At 40.4% G+C, this 25,177-nt stretch overlaps 1 protein-coding gene across 2 annotated transcripts in view; it reads right to left on the reverse strand.

Moving 5' to 3' along the window:
• LOC110948501 (E3 SUMO-protein ligase PIAS1-like) overlaps positions 1–24,893 on the reverse strand; it is an 87,611-nt gene extending 62,718 nt beyond the window's left edge. For both annotated transcript variants that reach the window (XM_022190054.2, XM_022190053.2), the window contains exon 1: positions 24,833–24,893. In XM_022190054.2, coding sequence (XP_022045746.1) covers positions 24,833–24,856 — 24 coding nt within the window. In that variant the 5' untranslated portion in view covers positions 24,857–24,893. The remainder of the gene's footprint in view (positions 1–24,832) is intronic.
• Positions 24,894–25,177: the final 284 nt, after the last annotated feature.

The following is a 25,177-nucleotide window of genomic DNA, read 5'->3' on the forward strand; positions in this document are numbered from 1 at the left end:
CAACACGCTGCGGTTTCAAGTAGAAAATGCACCGCCATGGTGTTGACTGCATATTTCACTCATAGTATGTCTTCCAGCATATAAAAAACACCATATGGACATGCTAACTAGGTAGAAAAAAAACTTGATTTCAACTGGAGGGGGGCTTTAAGAAAGAACAGATGGAACCACATGAAAATAAAACCCCTGTTCGACTCCAGCAGCAGAGCAAAAAGACATCAAGTTTTAACCGGTAGATTAATCTTTTTAGTCTCAGAGAGTTTTAGGACGATGCAGTTCCATCTCTGTTCAATTCTTTTGTCAAGAAACACGATTTCTGAAAGAAATTAAAGACGAGGCATCATTTTAGATAGATAACTAATATTTGACTGTTTAATGGACAGGAATAGGAACTATAGTCTCAGAGAGTTTTAGGACGATGCAGTTCCATCTCTGTTCAATTCTTTTGTCAAGAAACACGATTTCTGAAAGAAATTAAAGACGAGGCATCATTTTAGATAGATAACTAATATTTGACTGTTTAATGGACAGGAATAGGAACTAAATCTGCTCTGCTCCACATACAGGAAACAGTGTATTGTACAAGTACGACTTGTTTATTTGTAGATGTTCTGAGACTCTTCCATATGTTGTATGTCAATATTTTTCTATTGTACACTATCTATCTAGCCATCCATCCATCCATCCATCCATCATTTGGTGAAATCAAAGCAGGGTCATTCCATATTATTTCAACCAGTGGTCAAAGGTCAATATCAGCATGTGGGATAGGTGGTATGAAAAAATAAAAGACATCATGTGAAATTACAGGAATTTCCCTAAATTTTGACACCAAGCACAACTTGCTTCTATAAACCCTTCTATGTTTAATGTTGACCTTTGAATCCGAAGGTCAGACAGATATTTTTGATTTTTAGCTGTTCATATTTCATGCATTACATACCATAGCACTTTCATTTTATACAGATCCAATCCTTAGATAGCCAAATTATACCACATAAAATCTCTAATGGATATGATGATTAGTTTTTGTGTAATGGGTGGCCAAATGCAGCAGTTTAGAAGTTCATGACGGATAAAATCGCATCTTTGTCATTCTCTGTAACATGCAATTATAAATATAAAGTAAATATTTTCACATTTCTGAGGACTATAGGTCACTGTAAAATGATTCTGAAAATTTCAGATCTCTACCTTTTGTTGTTCAGAAGTTATAGAAGTCTGAAAATGGTCGAAAATTTCAAGTCTTAATTTTGGCTGCATTTTTAGGGTACCCCCTACCTACTTCAAATGGCCATAACTTTGAAACTAATGACAAGAAAGGATTCAAATTTTGGATTTTCCCATCATATATAATGTAATAAATGTATGTAAAAACTTAGCAAAATCTGAGAGGGTCAGGTGGGAAGTTTTCTTAAAATTGATTTCATACGGAATGACCCAGCAAAGACACAGTTTGTACTTCTGCTCAGAGACAGATATTATTTTCTACTGGCACATTTATCTAATAAAGAAATGAGAAGAACTAAACAGTGAGTTCAGCTCTATTGGAGAACGGTACAGGTGATCACAGAGAGTAGGAGGGAGGTGTAATGAGCTGAGACTCAGCAGAAGAACTGAGCCGGTGTTGTCTGTGATGTACGGTTTGGTTGTTTTCCGACCAAAAGAGGAGGAGGAAGAAGACATTTAGCTGCATCCTGTTGATTTGGCATTCCAGCGTGGATGAAGAGCTTCAAACAGTGGCCAAAAAACACTGTAGCCTGTTGTCGCTGTTTGATAGCTAAGATCTTTTCCTAGCGTCCACTTTGAGCTTGATTCAAATCATGAAATCTACAGTGTCATGTCTTCCAATATGCTCAAGAGATTCTGCATTGTTTAAAATACTTTATTAATACCAGATGCAAAAACAGCTTAGTTCTTATTTCACTGTCAATCTGTCAACATGTGAAAGAACGGTAAGACCAAGAATAATATATTATTAGCCCACATTTTCGGCATTTTCCCAGAAGATAACAGGAACTTCTAATTCTACAATTAACTGAATTAATGTGACACAAACTTGGATAGGCCGAGTTAAAGGATGGATGTATTAACAAATTAAAGATGACTCACATCCTTTTGATGAAATTGGCCTATTATGAGACAATGAGCTTCGTAGCTACAGTAGCTAGCCGTAGTGACAATGCCTATAATCAGTCTGATGGGTAGACTAAAGAAAGGATTCAAGAGGCGCGAATAACGTCTCATGACAGCCCATAATTAGACGTTACATCTTTGAACAACTAACATAACTGACTATGAGAGAAAGAGAGAAAATAATTATGAGTATGGCTAATTAAATTTAGGACGTTTAAAGACCTTCTGAGGACATTTTGAGGAATTCAGTGCTTCAAGAGTTTTCCAGACCTGCAGACACCCGGCAGATTCTTGTCAGGCTGGAGAGCGGTGTGTCGGGTAATAATGTGCTGTGTCCAGAGCTGATGAGAATGACTGATGGAGGGATGATGGGGGATGGGAAAGAGGCAAGAAAAAAAAGCAGCTGAGCCTCCAAACCGAATGAAATTCTCCACAGCTCTGGTGAAAACACGGCAGGGCGGGGGAGAGAAGATGGGGGAGGAAGGTGGCGAGGCTGGAGGTGGCAGCTCAGACGGACACATTAAACGAGGAGATCCACGGTTCTGCACTGCTGAAAAACTGTTCTGTTCCAACTGTATTTGAGCTTTTTTAACCAGAAAAAATGGTGCAGAGGAGATAACATCTATGATGGCAACACACTCAGCCATGGTTGGCAGATTAAAGGCATTTCCTGGCATGAAAACACTGTTTGATTGTTTCGTTTTAATAATACGACTTAATGTTCCTGCATAATTTTACATCACGGACATCATTTTTAACCACATAGTTTCTAAGACAGTTTACAGGAACTTTTATCTATTAAACTAAGATTCTGGACTCTGTTTTCACACAAATGCGTTCACATTATATCTTTTTAATTTGTATTTTATCAGAAACGTTTACAGAGGTCAGTGTGACAAAGTAATCCCAGAAAACCCAGAGATTTAGAGCATTTTGAAAAGTGGGGGGTGGGGTGAATATTCGGATACCAAAATTAATATCCAGATACCGCCGTAGCGGATGAATATTCAGATATTCGGGATATTCGGGTCCAGCCCTAATTCTTACCAAAAGCCACCTTTGCAGTCGCAGCTAACTTTCCTCCAGTTTAATGCCCACAGCTTGTCCGTTCAGATTCATTCTAACTTGGGCTGGACCCGAATATCCCGAATATCCGAATATTCGTTCGCTACTGCCCTATCCGGATATTAATTTTGGTATTCGAATATTCGCCCCCCCCCCCCCGGACGAACCACACGAACCACATGAACGGATCCGAATATTCGGGCCGTCTCCGCCGCCGCTCCCCCCACCCCCACCCCCGATCAGACGTTACGAACGAATATCTGGATATTCGTCTTTAAAAGGGCCCGAATATTCGGAGGCCAGAAACCACCATTCGGGCCAGCCCTAATTCTAACAAGGTTACTCAGATTCTGCGCCGGTGATTCAACTGGGAGAGTTTCACACTCACCCAGGCCTTGGACGTTCTCCAAATGTCAGTCATCTATGAATGTCTGTGCAGAAAATTAGCAGGACTTTCACTTCCACCTGAAATAACACCTCCTATTTCTCAACTCCACTGCAGTAAAAACAGAGCGCTAAACTGAAAATAGCTCATTTCCACGCTTGTGTGCGATCCGGGAGACACGGATTATTAGTGCTGCATCTGTCAGAGGTGTTATTAAAACACACGTATGCATGCATGACCTACCTGAACGCACAAGCGATCTCCTGCATGCTAAAGTCTCTCTGATTCTCACACAAACACACACCAAATGACCGCTAACACACACCTGCTGCAGCTCGGAGCGGTCGACTGCAGTGGAGCCATAATGAAAGGAAACAGGCAACATGGAGGCCTGTTTGATGAGGAGAGACAGGTTGGAACTGGACGGTGGCCAAGACGCCCTGAATGGGCTGTTTTATCTGTCGGGAGAAACACCGGCCTCCACAAACTGCACACCGGCACAGAAAGCGCTCCAGTTTCTGAGAAAGTCCTGATCAGTGCAGGTTACCAGCTCCACATTTTCCAGCACTTCTTGTTTATTCACTTGTTTTGGGGACAAACGATCCACTGTCTCACAAATATCATTAGCTAATTACAGTTTCACATGTTTATTTTAACTGTCAAGTTTCTGTTCTATATCTTTCCTCTCCATCTGTTGCTATGAATTGTCAGAAAATGGTGAAAAATGATGAGCACAATCTCCCAAAGCCCACAGTAATGCAACAGAAACCTTTCAAAACTCAGGAATCTTAAGTTTACTACCATAGAGGACTGACAATGCAAAAATATGCACAGCTTTTAGAAGATGGAATGAGAGAATTTGGACAATTTTCAAATAAAAAAGCTACTGCAGGACATTTTGTTGTTTGTTGCAACTGTAATCGCCTAAATCCACACAAAAACAGACAAAAAAAAACAAAGGAATGCTAAAGATAAATACTGAAAACACAATTGGTTCATTCTGTTTTTATAACCATTTGCTCAGTACAGTTTATCAGAGTTCAGATTTTTAGCTTTAAAAGCTGTTTTTTTCTTAATATGTGGACCCTATTTTTCTAATGCCAGTGTAAATACATTTCCATGTAGATGTGCTGTTGTACATAAGCAAGTGTTCTGACACTATCACACCAAAGAAAACCGTTACTAACCACCCTACCAAATGTATTCTCTGCTCTGAACCACTGAAGGAACTGACTGACAGTCCAAACAAACTGTACAATTGAATGCAAAAAACGGTTTGTTTTAACTGAACTAGACGAGTTAAATGTGAAATCACGAGCACAAACTGTTACTATGGAATATTTGTACAACAAGAAGAACCGCTGATGCACATGTGCTCTAGTTTGTATGGAGTTATAGTTCATTGTTGAGCCATTATCAAAACATTCTAAACATAAATATTCTGAAAAACAATATAAAGGAGGTCCTCCACTTACATCAGTTCCGTTTCAACAGATTGATGCGAGTCGATTTTTACCGCAAGTCGGAACTCCAGAGAAAATGTAAACAAAGCCGTTACGTGCCTCACAATATCAGTTCTTCATAAAGTCATGAATACCAACGACTTTCATGCATGTATGAATCATTTTACAAGGCGATAACAGAACATGTTGACCTTTATATACAACATGATCTAATAATGCTGATGTTTGTCGTCGTTTAGAGTGATTTATTAAATCTAATTTCACTTCCATGGTGTGTAGCCCTGAAGGCAGAGTTATTGATGTGCTTTTATTTTGAAAAATAAAAAGTTGCCTATTGACAGTTGTCACTGCCCGTCTGCTATTTTGATCTTTAGCTCTACACACATACCTGCTTTTCTGGATGTACGGCTCTCTACTTTGTAAATGCCACAGAGGCAACGTCGTAAGTAATTAACTTCATTTTTTTGACTTACTGATTCAGTTTACAGGATTTATTTACATGCATTTATGTTTTATTTTGTATTTTTGTTGCAGTTTTCACTCTAATGTTTATCAAGAGCCACAGTAAAGAAGTCAAGTTTGACTCGATTCATTTTGCAAGCACGAGTTTAACTAGTTGGATGGAGACGGCTTTCCTTTTCTATAAAGCATCAGAAGAGTCTGAGTTAAGCTTGGGAGCCAAAATGAAGGGCAAAAAGTTAGTGAATGTAGCACAATCTAAGGTGGAGTACAACCAGAAAATAGAAACAAAAACGTCTTATAGCGCCATGTGATGACATATTCATCTGCTCTGCTCACCAATTAGGTCCACAGAACCAGTTCTGACAAAACGCCGTAGGTCGAGGACGTCGTAAACCGAGGACCCCCTATAACAGTCCAACTCTTTGGTTCAATGCTTTATAGTTTAGTCTTTCCGCCTGTTTTCAGCTGTTATTTTCTGCCGTGTGTTTTGTGTTTGGACACAAATATCCAAATGTTCTTCACATGAACTTTAAATGTGAATTACTTTTGTTAAAGTTCAGTGTTTGGACAAAACAGCTCCACGTTTTGACATGTTTCTTTAAAGTGTTGAATAATTAAAAACATTAAAAAAGACTCCCATTCCCAGTAAGTTATGAAAGTGTGGCAGTGTGTACTTCAAACACAGGCAACAAAATGCAATTCAGTCATCCTTACTTTTAGAATTTACTCCTGCACCTGCGTTTTCAGGCGAGTTAACCACCCACAATCAGTAATCTAAAAGGGGGAATTACAAAAGGTGCAAACGGGAACTTCACACACACACACAAAAAACGGCACACATATTTCTCCCAGTTATCATGCAAAGCACCTCAGTTCAATTGAGCACACACACAGAGGGCAGCCACAAAGACGGTGCACCATGCCACCGATCTGGCATACAAAGAGTTCGCATGCAAAGGGAAACATGTTCTCACACACATGCAACACATACACACACACACAAAGCATCAGGGGCGACGCACAACACCCGAGATCATTAGCCTCACACTGATCGCATGCGCTGGCTGGTGTGTGTGCAGAACTTTAAATGCACCGTTCAGCCGCATGACCATCATATGACATGCACACAATGACACTTTTTTGCGTGTGTGAGTGTGCACGTGAAAAGCCTCCACACTCCTCTCTTCAAGGAGCTCGAACTGATCAAAGATTAAAAGATTTCTGATAATGATGATTAACTCCACTAATGCCGAGGAAAAGATTGAAAAAGGGCCTCCTGGTACAAATTTAGCTGCAAAGGAAGACAAATTTAGGCACGCTTCTTTTTTTTTCTCCCCCCATCGCCTGAGGTGACACAGAACACCATAAATATTTTTCCTCCCCTCATGACGACACTGAGAAGTAATGCGGTGAAACACAAGTCTCCAGACCACACCTTGATACTGACTCTAACTCGCAGCCTTCAGCAGCGTCGTGATTTCACACTTTAAACCTTCAGAAAATATTAGCAGTCGTCTCGCGGTGCGCTGAAAAATCCATCGCCGAAGATGGAAACCTGTGGACGGTTTTTAAGGCTCGAATTGCAATCAATCACCTAAAACAAACACTCCAACTGTAACTCCGTGAAACCAGCTCTGGAGAGGAAGAACCACCAGCTAATATAATAATCAGACCTGCTGGTGACACAGGAAGGCACAACCAGGATAATCCAAGAAGAGTACAAAAAGATAGTTCCTGTTTATGCTGTAGATTCATATAAATAGAATTATTTAACCTCCTTTAACTGCTGGTGATTTTTGGAAAGCTTTGCTGGAATAAAACGATCTAAATCAGGGGTGTCCAACATGAGGCCCGTGAGCCAAAAGCGGTCCTCCAGAGGGTCCAATCCGGCCCTCAAAGTGGAAAAATTACAAAGACATTAACTGCAGATTGTAAATGAGTAAAAGTATAAATTTAAAATCTTTTCTAGACCATGACAAGTTGTTTTGATCAAAAAGTAAAATACAAGTTTGCTCATTGTTCCTTTGTGTCTCATTTTTGACATATTTTGTTGTTTTTTTATTTATCAGATTTTTGTCGTTTGTCTCATGTTTTTGTCATTTTGTGTTTTCTTTTTGTCTCGATTGTGTTTTTTGTCTTATTTTTGTCATTCTCTGTTTTGCTTTATTTGTTGTTTTGTGGGTTTTTTGTCACGCTCGTGTTGTCTATTTTTTGTTGTTTTGTTTCTCTGTTTTGTCATTTTTTGTCTCGTTTTGTCGTTTGTCCTTTTTGTCTCTTTGTAACTTTTTGTCCATTTTTTGTGTTGTTCCATGTTGTTTTTCTCATTTTCTGTCATTTTCTGTCTCGTTTTTGTCATTTTGCGTCTCATTTTTGTAATATTTCGTCTCGTTTTTGTTGTTTTTTTTTTGTTTGATTTTTGTCGTTTTGATCATAAAGTTGATCACAGCTGCATTGTTTTTTTGTAACTGTGATCTCAAAGACAGGATATATTATCAGAAACCATTTGATATACTCGTCCGATATTGTAGATTCTGCGTTATAATGGCATGATGAGAAATAAGAGTGAAAATTTCAGGCTTTTATCTTTAATAGTTTCTGAGATATTGCCAACCTAACAAAGACCCTAATTTCAATGTGCAAAAAAACATGTTGAAAATGGATAAGACTCTTTTGAGTGACTTTGAAAAGTAATGGATTTATCAAGCTATGTTTTTAAATATTCATAGCTACAGATAAAAAAAAAGTTTCAAGCTACTTAGACATAGTCAAGCAGTTTTCCCCTGATGGTTTTAGATCGAATAACCCTTTAAAAGACCTAAAAGACTACTAATGTTTTCTGTTTTTATTATGTCAGTTAAAACAGGGATGCTGAACATGGATGCACATGAGAAAATCAATGCCGAGTAAACTGAAGCGCTCACAGGAATCCAGTCTGTTTCTCTCTTACTCTCTCTTCAGTATGGATTTGGTTAAATGACCTTTAAACATCAATATAAATTAAATTACCAACCCCAACAAAGGCGCTCTGTTCACCAAAGGCAGGCAGCGTCCGACTCAAGTTCAACCCAGAGTCGCAAACAAAGGTCAGCTAATAAGCGCTGACCCGTTCGGATCACCTGCCAGAGTCGGTTCAGCTCGTGCCACAGAGTCAGCGCTGAAATAAAAACTGTAAAACCTCCTCTATCGCTCCTCTGCAGAGGCAGTCCTGGTGTTTACACCAAACCAGACCAAAGTATGAGCTTTAAGCAAATTACACTGTTTCACTTTGAGCTCCACGTGTTTGCAAGCAGAGCTAAAAAAAAAATGTTGCTGCACATTACTTGGTTTTGAGGAGGTGAACAGTAATGCAGTTCTTGTGAGTCCCTGGAGACGCAGAGATGGTGAGGCTAATAATGTTGTGCCAAGCAGTTTCTGCAAAGGTTCTGCAGGATGTGTGTGGTTGTGTGTGGGTGTGTGGAGGTTGTGTAGGCAGATGGGGGAGACTTGCACACTACCTGGCCATTACATAAAGCTCCCACTCTGGGCTAGAGGGCTCAGTACTGAGTGCCAGCTCCCTCCCCATCCTCCACCCCTCTTTGTCCTACCATCCCCCTACCTCTCAGCCTTCCAGCTTCTCTGACTCAGGCTTAACTCTGAAATACCTCCGCCTGTTGTTTTCTCTCCCTCCCGCCGCTGTAGTATCAAAACCACTGTGCGCATTGTGAGATCAAACAAAAGACGGAATTTGGGACAAAAATATGAACGAGGTTATCCCTTCCCCTCGCAGGATCGGATCAGGCGGCCCAGCTGGACTGACTTCACAGCGACTTCTCTTTTTAATCATTACCATGTTAAACGCTGTGCCACCACACCTGAGGCTACCGAGGTCTAGTCCCAGCTTGCCACGGACAGATAGTGAATCTGAAACCAGTCCCCTCCTCGACGACGGCACAAGTTGTGATGACAGGGGCGTTTGTGACGGAGCCAAAACAGTGCAGGTACATGCTGCTGGTAGCAACCAAACAACGCCGTTCTGCTGCCATGTAGGCGGACAAAGATAGCAGGGAGGAAAAAGTGACAAAGAAGTGCGACGGCAAAGTGGCAACCAACAAATCAGCCCGTCTGAATACCATCGACCTCACCCCTGTGTAAGGAAGAGGGAAGGAACAGAAGCTTCTGAGGCCGAGAACAAAGATAACAGATACCAAAATCCCACTGCAGTGCTCTGGGGAGAAAATGAAGAAGAGCAGAAAGACACCAAGGAGTTGCACTCGCCCTCTACTGCACCCTTTTAATCCTGCGGAGTTGGCAGAGGTCGGCAGACATCGAGATGAAGGAGAATAGTAGAAACGGTAGCAGGAGGCTGCAGCCTGTGCAGTAAACATGTTGCTGGGAGAGTCGGCAGCACAGAAGACTTTTATCATTAGAGTGGCTTCTCTGAAGTTGGGCTTCATCTCAGGGCTGCCAGTGTGTTATTGTGGCCTCATCCTGAGCTTCATTCAGAGAAAGAGTCGTGACGGTGCTGAATGAACACTCCCAATTCAATTTCTACCCAGCCTCATATCTCACTACAGCCACAGTTTGTTGCTGAAATCACGATACACAGAGCAGAGAAGGCTTTTCCTACGTACAGTCATGGACGAACGTATTGGCACCCTGGAACTGTTTGAGAAAATACACCATTTCTCCCAGAAATTGTGTTTATTTCCTTCATGTGCATTGGAAAAACAAAAAAAAGTAGAAGAAAAAAGTCAAAATGTACATAATTTTACACAAAACGTAATATTCTGGGATGTAATGTAGGACCTGTGTCAGAAAGCTGGGTCTGCGTCAGAGATCACAGGTGTTCCAGCAGGTAAATTACCCGAAACATACCTCAGATAGCACCAACAAATGGTTGGAGATGAAGCTCTGGAGAGTTCTGAAGTGGCCAGCAAAGACTCTATGGAGAGATCTCAAAACTGCTGTTGCAAGAATCTTCGAATCTGAGAGACCTGGAGCAGTTTGCAAAAGAAGAGCGGTCCAAAACTCCATCTGAGAGGCGTAAGAAGCTTCTAGAAGGTTCTAGGAAGCGACTGGTTTCAGTTATTTCTTCCAAAGGGTGTGAAACCAAATATTGAGTTGAGGGTGCCAACAATTTTGTCCAGCCTTTTTTTGAGTTTTGTGTAAAATTAAGTCAATTTTGGCTTTTTTCTTCTGCATTTTTGTGTTTTTCCAATGCACAAGAAGGAAATAAACAAAAGTATTTGTAATTGCAACAATTTCTAGGAGAAATGGTGCATTTTTTGGAAAAGTTCCAAAGGTGCCAAAGCTTTCGTCCATGACTGTATCTTTAAACATATATTGAACATTGACATTGAACTTATTTTTCTTACGGTCGTTCATAATGTTCTGGAAAAAGATTATTTATTAAATTGGAACATTTGTGCACTAAAACAAAGCTAAGGTTTGGTGTTGTGGTGATTTATTTATAGGTTATTATGCTGTGATTCTACTGGTTCGGCCTACTTGAGAGCAAATTGGGCTGAATGTGGAACCTGAACCAAACATTGTGCCACCGATGCCGTTGCTTACTCATGCTATCGACCGGTCAAAGATCAAAAAAATAAAACCTGAGCAAATCTGTTAATCAATACTTGAGGCAATTACAGGTGTACAAAAGCAAACACTGTCTCTAGGGGTTCTGTTCATCATTATTTTTGACATTTACAGACCAAACCACCCATCAACTAAGTCACAGATAATAACTTATGAAAACAAGCAGCTCCTTTCACAGACCTGCTGGGTACTTCCCACAAAATACTATTGCATAATAAACACTGAAATGCGCTCAACCAGCGAGGCCATTATTGCACAGGTAAGAGGTGACGCACCGGATCACTGCAACCTTTTCATCTAATTCAATCCTTTCAGCAAAGCGTGCACATCTGCTTTTGTGGAGTGCGGAGAGATTTCCCGCTCACAGCAGGCCACTTCCTAAAGAATGAAGAGCGTTCGGTGAATCGGTGTCTTAAGCTGCGTTCCCTCAGGTTACAGGTCACTGAGGAGGATACGCCGTGCCCTCACTGCTATTTTTAGCCGCTAACCCTTCAAGCTGACTGTTCAGGGCGTAAAAGAAAGACCTTTATCAGTTTGCTTCGTTCTCACTTCATGACCGGAGACGAAAGGCTTCAGGTGTCATCATCGGACTTAAACCAAACTCATTTAGTTCAGGTTCCACGTTCAGCCCAATTTGATCTCAAGTGACCAATAAAATCAGAGCATAATAACTAATAAATAACCACAACTTAATGACTTTTTTTTTGCAAAACATTCTGAAAAAATGTAAATGTCTTAAGAAAAATAAGCAAAATGTCAACAATATTCTTTCTCAGTTTATCATTTCCACAGTACAACTTCCAGATCACAGAGTGTCTACAAAGGAACACAACATTTAGTCACCTGGAACTGAACCATGGAGGATTCTACTTTATGATTAAAACGGCAAAAGTGAGACGAAAACAAGGCAAAATATTACAAAAATGAGACACAAAACTACAAAAGCGAGAAACAAAATGCCAAAAAAAAAAACAGACAAATGACACAAAAAGGAAACACAAAACAGCAAGAACATGAGACAAGCAACAAAAGTCAGACAGAAAAGACAAAAGACAACAAAACAAGACAAAATATTACAAATAATGTTGATACACTACATATTAGATACCAGGTTACTCAATGTTCTTTCGTCATTTTGTCTCATTTTTATCATATTTTGTCTTGTTTTTGTTTGTCCTTTTTGTCTCGCTTGTGTTTTTCGTCTTACTTGTGTCATTTTGTGTTTTGCTTTATTCGATGTTTTGTATCGTTTGTCGTTTTGTGGGGGTTTTTGGTCTCATTTGTTGAGTTGTGTTGGTAGTAGGGCTGTCCCGAATAGTGGTTTCTGGCCTCCGAATATTCGGGCCCTATTAAAGACGAATATCCAAATATTCCTTCTGTCCCATAACGTCCGGGGTGGGGGGTGGGGGGTGCTTGTGGCGGAGACGGCCCGAATATTCGGATCCTTTCATCTGGTCTCCCAGGTCCAAATTCTGCCTTCGTTTTGTCTTCAGTTAAACTGAAGAATTCCCAAACAGTGGAGGTCTTCAGCATCTTGTCTTGTGTTTATGCAACAAAGTGAAGCGTGACGTCAGAGTCGGCAGCAACCCGGACATTCAGGTGGTGGTAACAAACAGGAATGGAGGAGCCGAGATGAGCTGAACACGGCGAATATTCAGATACCAAAATTAATATCCGGATACCGCCGTAGCGAACGAATGTTCGGATATTCGGGATATTTGGGTCCAGCCCTAGTTGGTAGTCTACTTTTTGGGTGCTTTGTTTCTTGGCTTTGTCATTTTTGGTTTTGTTTTTGTCATTTGTATAATTTTTTGTCAAATTTTTGGTGTCTATTTTTTGTTTTGTGTCATTTGTCTTATTTTTTGTCGTTTTGTGTCTGATTTAACTAATATTTTATCTTGTTTTTTGGGGGGGGTTGTCTGATTTTTGTCATTTTGATCATGAAGTAAAACACTGCATCATTCAGTTCCAGATGAAGACTAAATGTTGTGTTCCTTTGTCGACACTCTGTGATCTGGAAGTTGTAATGTGGAAAATATAAACTGAGGCTGAATGTTTTTGAGATTTAACTAACTTTTGTTCAGAAATTTCAGGTTGTTCATGATGTTTTGCAAAAAGATGATTCCTTAAATGTTAACATTTTCAGAATGTACTTTTGTTGCACTAAAACAAAGGAAAAACTTGGAGTTATTGTTATTTACAGGTTGTTATACTGTGATTTTACTGGTCCAGATCACTGGAGATCAAACTGGACTGAATATGGAACCTGAACTAAAATGAGTTTAGTACTTCTGATATAATTGCTCTCTGGTGATTGTCTAGTTAACCTCATCATGATATTATCAACCATCGCCACTTATGCATTAATTAAGTCATATTATCTATAAATTAAAGAGCATTTCCATACTCCACATGGTTGCAGCTTGTATTGAAAAAAACATTTCTCTCATCAGCTTGCAAATGCATGCAGAACTAAGTTCCTTCTTTAAAAGTTGCTGTTCCTGTTTAGATAAACTGCGGTTTTTGGCAACACGAGGCATGCTGCACCGAGGTAAACCTCTGCTCAGGATTGATTGAAAAAAATGGCAGCTAATCTTGACGCACACACAAAAACCGTGCACCACACGGCGGCAAACCATGAGTGAATTATGGCTCACAAAAGACAAAAGCGACAGCAGAACAAACTCGGCACACGAGTTGCACAAAGCTGCGGGTTGAGAGATTTATTAACTCGAAGACAAGGATCTAACAAACACATCCGACTCTTAAAGCCTGCAGCAGGATAAATAAATATTCTATGATGACAGCTTTTCCACAAGACATTTCTTATTCATTCACACCAAAATCTCTCTGATATTCCAATGAAGAAAAACCTGCCAGGAGGGTGGCCAGTGAACCGCCTCTCTTCCAGTTGGAAGCACACAATTGAGCTCCGAACTGCTGCCTACCCATGTCCATCTCAAATGTGACATGTTTCCACGGCAACAGGACTGTGCAACAAAATCACCACAGGAGTTAAGAAAAGCTCCATCTCGCCGAAGCCACACAAAAGTCGATGACTGCTGACAACATGTGGTCTTATGGGGCAAATATCTGACAACAACGGAGCTTAAACACTGGTTTGACTGGGCTGAACATGCTGAACCTCATCTCCCTTCGCCTCAAGTGACAAAGCACGTTAGTTATCTGTATCTGGCGGCCCAACCGGTGAACTTCACTGAATGCTGAGAATAAGGAGAAAGATAATGAACCCTCTACCACATTTTGCAGCAGCTGGCTCAACGATAAACACCTCTGACATCTCTGTAACAGATGAGATGAACAACATCTGTATCGTGTTTCGCATAGTGGGCTTTACACCATCTGCTCGGCTCTGCCATACGTCTTCACTCCGCTTCACACGCGTGATTTATGTATATATATTTATATCAGCCACTTTTGCATTTGACATGACGCTATGAAAAGCTTCACATCTAACCTTAAGGGACCAGTGTGTGAAGACATCAGCAGCTGCACACCACCACTGTAAATAAATACTAATTATGAGAACACTTATTCACTTCTGCAGCTTCCACACGGACGTCTGCTCACTCTTTAAACCGAAAATTAACCGCAGCGATAATGACAATGACAATAACAGAAATAGGCAGGTGCTGAAAGGATGTAAGGGAGCAGAGACGAGGGCCTGTATCATTAGGGATTAACCTAGCCACAGGCTCTACAAATAGACTGTCTCCACCTATAAGCCGCCAGCGCACAGACAGTTATTTGTATTGCCAGGTTGCTGCTGCAGCAGCTCCACAGAAGAGAGAAGACAGTTCAAAGAAGACGAGGCAGATCGGGACTCCTGTGAAACAAAATGCGATGCAACAGGACACATTTGAGGGCCTGGCAGCATCAGAGGCTTTTCACGAGCGCAGATTTTTGTCTGAGATGACTGCATCACAGCTTTCTGCACCAATTCACTGAATAAAGCATTATAATATCCAGCCTGAGGCGTCTCTGAAAGAAAAAAAGACGCTCACAGTGCAAACTAATACACACTGATGAGGCAAAATACGACAGGTGAGACTGCCTCGGTTTAATGTGCTATCGGTGTTTAGCTCTGGACTCTACAGACCTCTGAAGGTATCCATCACCAAGACGTCAGAACGCAGCCTTTACACCTCATTACCTCTGCAACCAACATATTTACGACTAAACTGTTCACCATGTGTATATAAATACACCAAAACGTGCTAGAATCTGTGAGTAGTGGTTAAATTTTGTCCCACTGGTCCAAAAATGTGTTTCAGGCAAATGATGGATGTATTTCTACTCCTAACCCAAACTCATTATGTGTGTTTGTCAGATAAAACATTCAGTTTAAAGACTTTGGGGTTAAAAATTGTTATTTTCTGACATTTTATCGACCAAAACAATAAATCCAGTCAGGCCGAGCTATCACGTTAACAAAGCTAAATCCATTAGTAGATGAACCCTCCTGTTGTCCTCATTTACGGGCACCAAAAATATAGTTTCCTTGTCTGAAAAAAATCCAAAAATTCAGCAAGAAAATTCCCCAAATTTCTGAAATTTACAAAACCTTCAGGAAGAAAATTCCAATAATTTCTTAAAAGTTTCCCTGAACAGATTTATTTTTTAAAAATCCCCCAAATTTGGTAAGAACGTTTTTGTAAATATTTTTTTTTTAAAAAGGAGTAAAAAATCTTCCAAGAAAATCCTAAAAATATCTAAAGTGGTTACATATATATTTCAGCAAAACTTCTGATATTTTCTTTAAGAACATTCACAAAAAAATCGATCAAAATCCAGTGAATTTCGCTGGATTTTGGTTGATTTTTATGTCAATTTTCCACCCGTTGCGCTTCAGTGTTCCGCCTGCGGGATGCTTTGAGATCTGCATAAGCATTTCCTTAAATGTCTGAAGCTGCAAATGCGATTATACAAACATTATACACCCATGGAAAGCTTAGATTCTCATGAATCCGCCGGTATAAACCACTTTCAGATGTGATTACCACAGCGGGTAATATAAACTCATTTCTCCAACAAACAAATAACGTAAACAGCACAACTCACCTTTGAAGGCTCATAACTAGTCACAGATGAAAATATTCCACAAAAAACGGCCATAATCCAACCTTGGACATCCACACAAAACAAGCCAGTAAAATATTTAGTCCAAAACATGTCTTGAAATCAGTAAACAATCCACAAATAGCTAGTTTTCGTGAACGTGCACCTCGCGCTGCACGTCCCATATTTGGGATAGGCTACAGCACCCCCCGCAACCCTAGTGAGGATAAAGCGGTGTATAGAGGATGGATGGATGGATATTAGCGAACTTCAGCAGAAATTTCAGGCGGAATTCACTGCAGTGTATAGGGCGACAGAAACATTTTTAACTTTTTTTTCTCAACAAAAAATATTCAAAGATTTCCCAAAAAATGTTGAAAATGTGGACATCAGAAGTTTCACTGTGAAAATACATTTTTTTCCCACATTTTCAAAGTTTAAAACGGTTTAATTTTGATCCACAGGACGACACGAGGGTTAACTGAATGTTTTTGTGCAACTCTTTGGCATAAAATTAAAAATTTGAGTCTCAAGCTGCATGATTTTGTTGAAAACTGATGTTGCAATATTTAGCTTTACTGCAAAAGATATTGTGATGTGATTTAAATCACTTCGGAAAAAGACAATTATTCTAGAATGATTGGGGTGAAGACTAACTGTTCAAACAAGGCAACCAAAAAAGTTTCTTTTAGGAGCCAAAATATTTCCATACCAAACAAGACGACATGGTCATCAATATCCCCCGCCACATGTGATGTCTATGAGTCTATATCCAAAATAGTGATCAAGGGCCATAACTCTGTTAAATATTATCGCACAGGTCTCATTTTCGAACTTGATCAAGGTGTCCATGGTGTGAAGCTACACACTACATTTCGTAATCTAGCTGTAATAGTTTCCGAGAAAAGCTGTCCCCTTCATGTCGGACGGACGGACGCCAAACCTATATCCCCCTTTTCCACTTTGTGGAGGCAGGGGATAATAATAATCATGATTATTTGGATTATTTCTGAGATCACAATTAGCTTGTCTTTATCACAATTACTCACTGATTATGGGGATAATTTATATTTATTTTGATTCCATGTTGTGCTACATTTGTGCTGATGTACAAATCTGCATTAAAGATTTAAAATAATCTCCCAGAGGCAAAATCTGAGTGAAATTGTGTCCAAACACGACGCTTTGGCTGAACATCTGCTTATCGATAGACGCTATAATTTCAATCAGACAGTCTTCTCTTGTGATAAATACAAGCTGTGTAGGTTTTCTTTCTATAGGAAGCAAGAAGAAATGTTTCATCATGATGAGTTAATTCACCTCACATGCACACATCACAGTGTTGATGCAGAAATGGGCCCTTTTTCGGTCATTTTTTCATATAAAAATATTAATAATTTCCTTGTTTAAGCAACTAATCTGCTGCTTTCCTTTGCTTCCCACTCTCTGGGTTTTAGAGGCATCACTTTAAGATGTGGAAATGGCGTTTCTTGACTGTTTATTTTTAAAAAATAATCTGTTCTGAGAGAAAATAACTCCATAAGGTTATCAAGAATTTGCTGCAACAGAATGTACCAATTTTATATATAGATTACTAGAGAGCACGAGAATTTTTTCGCTTTCCAGTGGTATTCTCCGTTTTCTCTTTTCATGCAGCGTCTCTGCTGCATGTTTGAATCTTAAGAAGCAACAGCAGGACCGGCACAGCGAACAACATCACAGCCAGTTCAGTGCTACTGCGGCTGACAGAAACACCACACGGTGCATATGGACGCCGAAAAACACATTTATTCGTTACAGTGGCGCATATTTTTATCTCAGGTGTGAAACAGCTGCAGAATGATGAGTTACCGCAGCTCATTTATTTATTTATTGTTCTGGGATCCATCAAATATACGTTCACATAACAAAGGAGAAATGACGGGAGGGTAGATAATTCGGATTACTGGAACTTTCTGGCATAAACATGTCTGCTTTTATGAGCGGTAATCCCTCATTGACGCATTAGCAGCACGGATGTAAAACTGAATCATAGCACAACAGCGTAAAAGTCTGAGTATTAATCGATCAGTCAGCACTTTTATCTGCATATATTGTGTGCAACAAACTGTAATTAAACACAATCAATTAACTCTATCAAGTGTGGAAACTGCTGCCTGAAGATGTCGACGAGTTTATTGTCTTATAGCACGCTTAATCCAGAAATCTGAAAATAGATTGTGTGAAGCTTTAGACAGAAATGAAGTTCCACCAACCTCGGATATTTGCTCTTTAAGTCCTGAAATGATTCATTTTTCAGTTTAGGTCATCTTTTGTTTTCTATTTTTGGACTTGTATTTTTCAGTAAATGACTTTAAAACTGCGAAGCTTCACCGTGGCAGGAAAAAACTACGGTTAAAATTAGTCAGACTTCGGTCATATTTTCAGCGAATCATCTCAAACTGTGAGCCGCTGACTATTTTTAAACTGCTAATCTGTATTTTGTAATCTGTTGTCAAATGTTTGTGTCATGACTTTGCACGTACTTATTTTTTGGCAACACAACCGCTGCTCGGTGAATGTGAGACGACAACACATCTGTAACATCACACAGCACACCGGCAGAGGTTTGAGGTGTGAAGACTGTGCATTATTTAAAACTGCAGAGAGTCTGAAGTCGAACTAAAGGTTGAATCTTTGGCAAAATCGAATTCAAAATAGGAACACAGCAAAAAAACAAACTGACTTCTGAAACATCACACACTTACTGAACGTGAAAGATCAAAGTTTCCTTGAATCCCACAGATTGTTTTTTAATGAAGACATTAGGGCTGGCCCAAATAGTGGTTTCTGGCCTCCGAATATTTGGGCCATATTAAAGACGAATATCCGAATATTCGTTCCGCCCCGTAACGTCCGACCGGGTGCGCGCTGTTCGTGTGGTTCATGCGGCGGCGGAGACGGCCCGAATAGTCGGATCCGTTCGTCTGGTTTCCCGGGTCCACATTTTGCCCTCGTTTAGTCTTCAGTTAAACTGAAGAATTCCCAAACACTGGTCTTCTGCATCTTGTCTTGTGTTTATGCAACGAAGTGAAGCGCGACGTCAGAGTCGGCAGCAACCCGGCCATTCAGGTGGTGGTAAGAAACACGAATGGAGGAGCCGAGATGAACCGAACACGATGGGATGAGCCGAAGTGGGCCGAAGGCGACGGGAAGAGATGAGCTCCGAATATTTTCGTCTGGGGGGAGGAGGGGGTGATCACATAGATATATGTTTATGTGATCACACGACAGGACGAGCCGATGTGAGCTGATGTGGGCCAAAGGCGGAGGGAAGACAGTAACACCGAATATTCTTTCCACCCGGTAACGTCCGACGGGGGGCGGGGGCGGCGAATATTCGGATACCAAAATTAATATGCAGATACCGTCGTAGCGAACAAATATTTGGATATTCGGGATATTCAGGTCCAGCCTCACCTGCTACAGACACTTCATCAACAGCAATAAGAAAACTGTTCAACAGAACGGTCAATATGTATATTTAAAGGCATTAGATTCGAACTTTTATGAAATTTTTATGTCTGAACCTGAACACCATTTCAACATTCATCATCATCGTCGGGGTAAAACTAACTCGTTTAATGACGGCTGACCTCAGCTCACCTCCAGTATTAGTGAGTCCAACGACTGGTGAACATCTGGGCTTCAAAAGAGGAGCCGCCGAAAAGCAAAGCTGACTTTATAGTACGAGACAAAACGAGAGCATCGCTGCAAAACACACTGCGGCTCAAGAATCATTTTATCTTCAATTTCTTGTTTTCATAATTGTGACTGTAAATAACATTTGATTAAAGCCTCAGCCTTACTGTCTTCAATCAGTTTTCAAATCATTTCATCAAAATTCTTGATCAAGAATGCGCTGGGAGGAACACACAAGGATGTTTCAATCCCCGTTTTTTTGTTATTTTAGAGATTTAAATGTTAGAGCAACACAATTTTAAAACGGCAAACTTGCCAGTCCTTGGAGGTGAACTCTCATTTATGCAAACCTTATTTTATGACCTTTAGGATTCATATTTCTGGCTTTAAGTGGACTTATTTATTTAACAGGTAACATGCGCTGAATTCTGGGTGTTTTCTGAGCATAACAGTTAAAACCACCAGAGATTTCTACTCTGATGTTGCGTTTGACCCATAAAATCCTGCGAGAAGAAAAGTCCGAAGCTGCATTTCAAACAGGTTCAACTCTGCCTTGCTTTGTAGATCTGACACTGGAGCAGAGATCTAACAAAAAACACATGCATTTGGGACAGAAAGCAGGCGTGTATTTCAAGAACTACGGCCAAAAAAAAGAAAAAAAGAAAAGAAAAAACCTGAAACTAAACCAACTAGCAACCAGATTCAGGGTGTCATCTTTCTCACTGCCACATGCAGCTTTCCCAGGTGTTGAATTTCACGTCTGAATAACAAAAGATCCAAACAACGGTGAATATATCACCAGTAAATCACTGATAAATCACTGATAAACCTACGTTTTACCTGTTTGGATTGTCAACAAAGCCTTCAGACCCTATAGGAGCTGTATGATGCTGCAAATAATATAGTTTTTACATATAAAACACTGGGATTTTCCTTTTAATTAGGGCTGGCCCAAATTGTGGTTTCTGGCCTCCGGATATTCGGGCCCTATTAAAGACGAATATCCGAATATTCGTTCCGCCTCGTAACGTCCGATGGGGGGCGGCGGGGCCAGCTTGTGGCGGAGATGGCCCGAATATTCGGATCCGTTTGTCTGGTCTCCCGGGTCCAAATTTTGCCTTCGTTTTGTCTTCAGTGAAACTGAAGAATTCCCAAACAGAAGGTCTTCAGCATCTTGTCTTGTGTTTATGCAACGAAGTGAAGCGTGACGTCAGAGTCGGCAGCAACCCGGCCATTCGGGTGGTGGTAAGAAACACGAATGGAGGAGCCGAGATGAGCCGATCACGACGGGATGAGCCGAAGTGGGCCGAAGGCGGAGGGAAGACAGTAACGCTGCATATTCTTTCCACCCAGTAACATCCGACGGGGGTGGTGGGTGGAGGCGCGCGCGAATATTCAGATACCAAAATTAATATCCGGATACCGCCGTAGCGAACGAATATTCGGATATTCGGGATGTTCGGGTCCAGCCCTACTTTTAATAGGAGCAGCATCCTGTGAATCCCATTTTCATTATTAATTTTTAACAATGATTCTTTTAACAACGTGATACGCTCCCATCACACTTTGCAGAAGCTCACAGATCTATAGATTTTTCAGTCATATGCACAGCTGAAACCATTAGTTGATTTGCTGACTGACTAAAATCAATTAGCAGCCACTATCATAATCAATTAATTGCTTCAGATTTGATGCTTCTTTAATCTCTGTGTGGAAGCAAAACCGAGTGTCTAGACCAGAGGTGTCAAACTCGTTTTTAACTTTATTACTTAACTTTAGTTCAGGGGCCACATCAGCCCAATTTGCCCAATTTCAGTTTATTATTTAAACATTGCAACTTACAGATCACAGTTTATCTACACAGGCACAAAACAGGTATCTGGAACTGAATAATATATTATTTTACTTTAAAAAACAATGAAAACAAGACAAAATATGACAAAAATGAGACACAAAATGACTACATGAGAGACAGTACGACAAAAGAGAAACAAAATGACAAAAAAATGAGACAAACGACACGAAACAAATCTAAAACGGGACAAAAACTGAAAGAAATGACACAAACGAGACAAAAAATGACACTAGCCTGAAGCAAAATGACAAAAATAACACAAAAAACAATGAATTAAGCAAAACACAGTGACAAAAACAAGACAAAAAAACGCAAGCGAGACACAAAAGAAACACAAAAAGACAAAAACGAGACACAAAACAACAAAAGTCGGGCAAAAAACGACAAAATATTGCAAAAATGAGACTCAAAATGACAAAAGAATAATGACTTTATGATCAAATCAACTTGTCATGTTCTAGAAATTATTTTAAATTTATGGCTTTACAAATTGCAGTTAATGTCTTCTCTGTAATTTTTACACTTTACAAGGCTGCATGTTTGACCCCCCTGGTCTAGACAGGTTTGGTAGGTTGTAATGCAGATGTCTCACCTTTTCCTGCCATTGATAGATTTGAAAACAACCCGACTTAATGATCAGCAGCCGAAGCCCACACATCAGGCTTGAAAATAAGAAGAAGCGATCAAACGTTGAAGCTTGAGCAGCTGTGGCCATCTATTCATAAAGAACAGCAGTGGGGAGGAAATAATTCAAAACAGGATCCGGTAAGCTATATACTGAGACCACATCTGGCTGTTTGATGGAGGCAGAGGGGTGTAGCTCCACACCTGCTCATTACAGAGCGTGCAGCCCAACAGCAGCTGGCACAAAGGAGCACTTATAGATCCACAGATCCCGGGCAGGCTGTGAGAAACACACCGGGGAAAAGGCTAAAAATAACCCAAGACTCTGATCGATAAGTGCAAGATACGCTCAAACTGTGCTTTACGAAGCTAAATTAAAACACGAGCTGCCAGAGCAAACATAGAAACACCGGGTGTGTCGAGCGAGGACCCGATGAGAAGACGGCACGTTATCAACGGCAAAAAGAAAACGACCGAACCGCCATGAAAGCACATGACAAACTCCACGCACGCTCCCTGTTTGGGTCATAAACAGCCTCTTATAGACCTTGATAACGGAGCCGCTTCGCCCTGCATCCACCTGGGATCTTCTCACCTCCGTTCCTGCATGCAGACCTCAGGGACTGGTGCTCGCCTTCAACACCCACGACCCTGCATCCACCATCACCTCCACACTCCCAGGGATGTCGGTCTACTGGAAACCTAAACCTCCTGCAGCACCACAGCCTCATCCTGCATGCACCTCTGTCGTTTTTTTATTTATTCACTTCACGTTTATCAAGGTGGAATCATTGCTTGGGCTTTATTTACTTCGAACTCATGAGTATTTTAGTTTTTTGGTTAATAATGTGTGCGTGTTAACATAAAAATTATTACCAAAATAAAGCTTCTATTTAAAACATCTCATTTAAAAATGGGTAATAATTATAAACACTGGCTGAAATATTTCTAATTGTGGCAGACTTTTAGCTCTGCACCCCAGCCCTTTTTAAAGGTAGGGTGACCAAATCAAACCAGGACACTCGGCCCGGCAATGAGAGACTCAAATGATGCTCGAAGTTTACTCAGAGATGCCTTATAATTTCAGTACATTTAACCCTGGAAAGCCCACTGTTGCAGAAATAAAACATCAGTTTTATTTTTTAAAATATATTTTAAATTTTTTTGTTGCTATTTTTTCTATACTTGGCGTTGGTAAAAAAAAATGCTATTATTTTGTTTATTTTTTTAGCTACTTTTTTCTATATTTCTTTACATATTTGTTTTTCTTTAGTATTTTTTGGGTCATTTTGGTCTATACTTGCTTTAATTTTTTTATTTGTTTTTTTAGACATTTTCTTCTGTATTTGTTCATATATTTTTCTTTAGCTTTTTTTTGCTCATTTTGGTTTATATATTCCAATTATATTAATAATACTTTTTTGTTTTATTTTTTGGCATTTTTTCTATATTTGGTGGGGTTAAAGTATGCCTTCTCTGTACGGATAAAAGAATGTTATATTACCAAATACTATTAATAACCAAAGACATATTCAGACAGGCTCCTCAGAGGTTACCCAACATGTTTTATTCTGACAGGTCTCAGAAATAATGATAGAAATAATGTCTCTTCTGTATTAAAAAAAAATCAAATGAGTAACTAAAAAACACCTCTACTGTATTAGAAAACCAACTTTAACAACAAAAAAAAATAGCTGATTTTTAGTGGCCCAATGAAAAACAATAAAAACCAGGACATTTTCATCACTTTATAAAAACGACCAAGACAGGACGTGTAAGCAGGACATGTCCTGGGAAAACAGGACGTCTGGTCCCTGTTAAAGGTGCTCGGTGCTGACTGACAGCCGGGACATGCAGCTGATCTCACGGCTCGGCGGCAGCCAGAGGACCGTTACACGGAGCTGCGTGTTTTATTGTGCGTGTATCAACAGGTAAAGAGTCAGGTAGCGTCTGCATCACTCCCCCACAGGGTCGGCCTCTGCTCAGACAAGAAACTAGACGTAAAAATATAAAGTTTGTGATGAATTCTTCGTCCGTGTGTGGTGTTCCCCAACGTGAACCAACAGGCAGGACGGATTCAAACCGCCTGACAGTCTGCAGGCTGTCGGCGCGGCAAATATTCAAGCTAACGTTATTTTTTACTGAAAATACCACCGGAGATGCCGCGCAGAGACAGTTATCAGGCTGCGAGGAGAACCGCTGTCTTTACAATTTAAAATAAGAGCCGGGGTAAGGGAGGTGAAGTGAAAGCCGCCCCGCCAATAGCTGGTGTTTGTGGAGAAAACGGTCCTCAGCCCCAGCAGCGGCTCAACATCAACATAAACACGCTCCGACCAGCGTCGGCGCGCCCGGATTCAATAAAGTTGCTGCTGCTTTTGGGCCATAAACACCGAACCTGAGCTCATCTCAGCGCCCCGAAGCTTAAATCACTCAGCAACTGTGTCACTCCACATTTTAGCGCCTCGCAACCGAGTAAATTTATAATGATTTCAGGCTGCGCCTTACCTTCAGTTCCGCACTCTCCGCCATCTTGTATTTCTGTGCGCAGGCGTGGTGAGGTGTTGTCACATGATTGGGACGCGCAAAGCGCTGCGTGAACGCGCACATAGCGACAGCGGTGCGTTCAGGAGCACAAATAAAGAGAGGACAAATGGCAGTAGAAAGTTGGAGAATAGAATAGAATAGAATAGAATAGAATAGAATAGAATAGAGAATGCTTTTTGTCCTAATTTACATTCAGTTTATCAAATTGCTGAAAGTATAATTCTGTAGATAGATAGATAGATAGATAGATAGATAGATAGATAGATAGATAGATAGATAGATAGATAGATAGATAGATAGATAGAT

The sequence above is a fragment of the Acanthochromis polyacanthus genome, chromosome 2 (genome assembly GCF_021347895.1).
Source record: "Acanthochromis polyacanthus isolate Apoly-LR-REF ecotype Palm Island chromosome 2, KAUST_Apoly_ChrSc, whole genome shotgun sequence".
Taxonomy (NCBI): domain Eukaryota; kingdom Metazoa; phylum Chordata; class Actinopteri; family Pomacentridae; genus Acanthochromis; species Acanthochromis polyacanthus.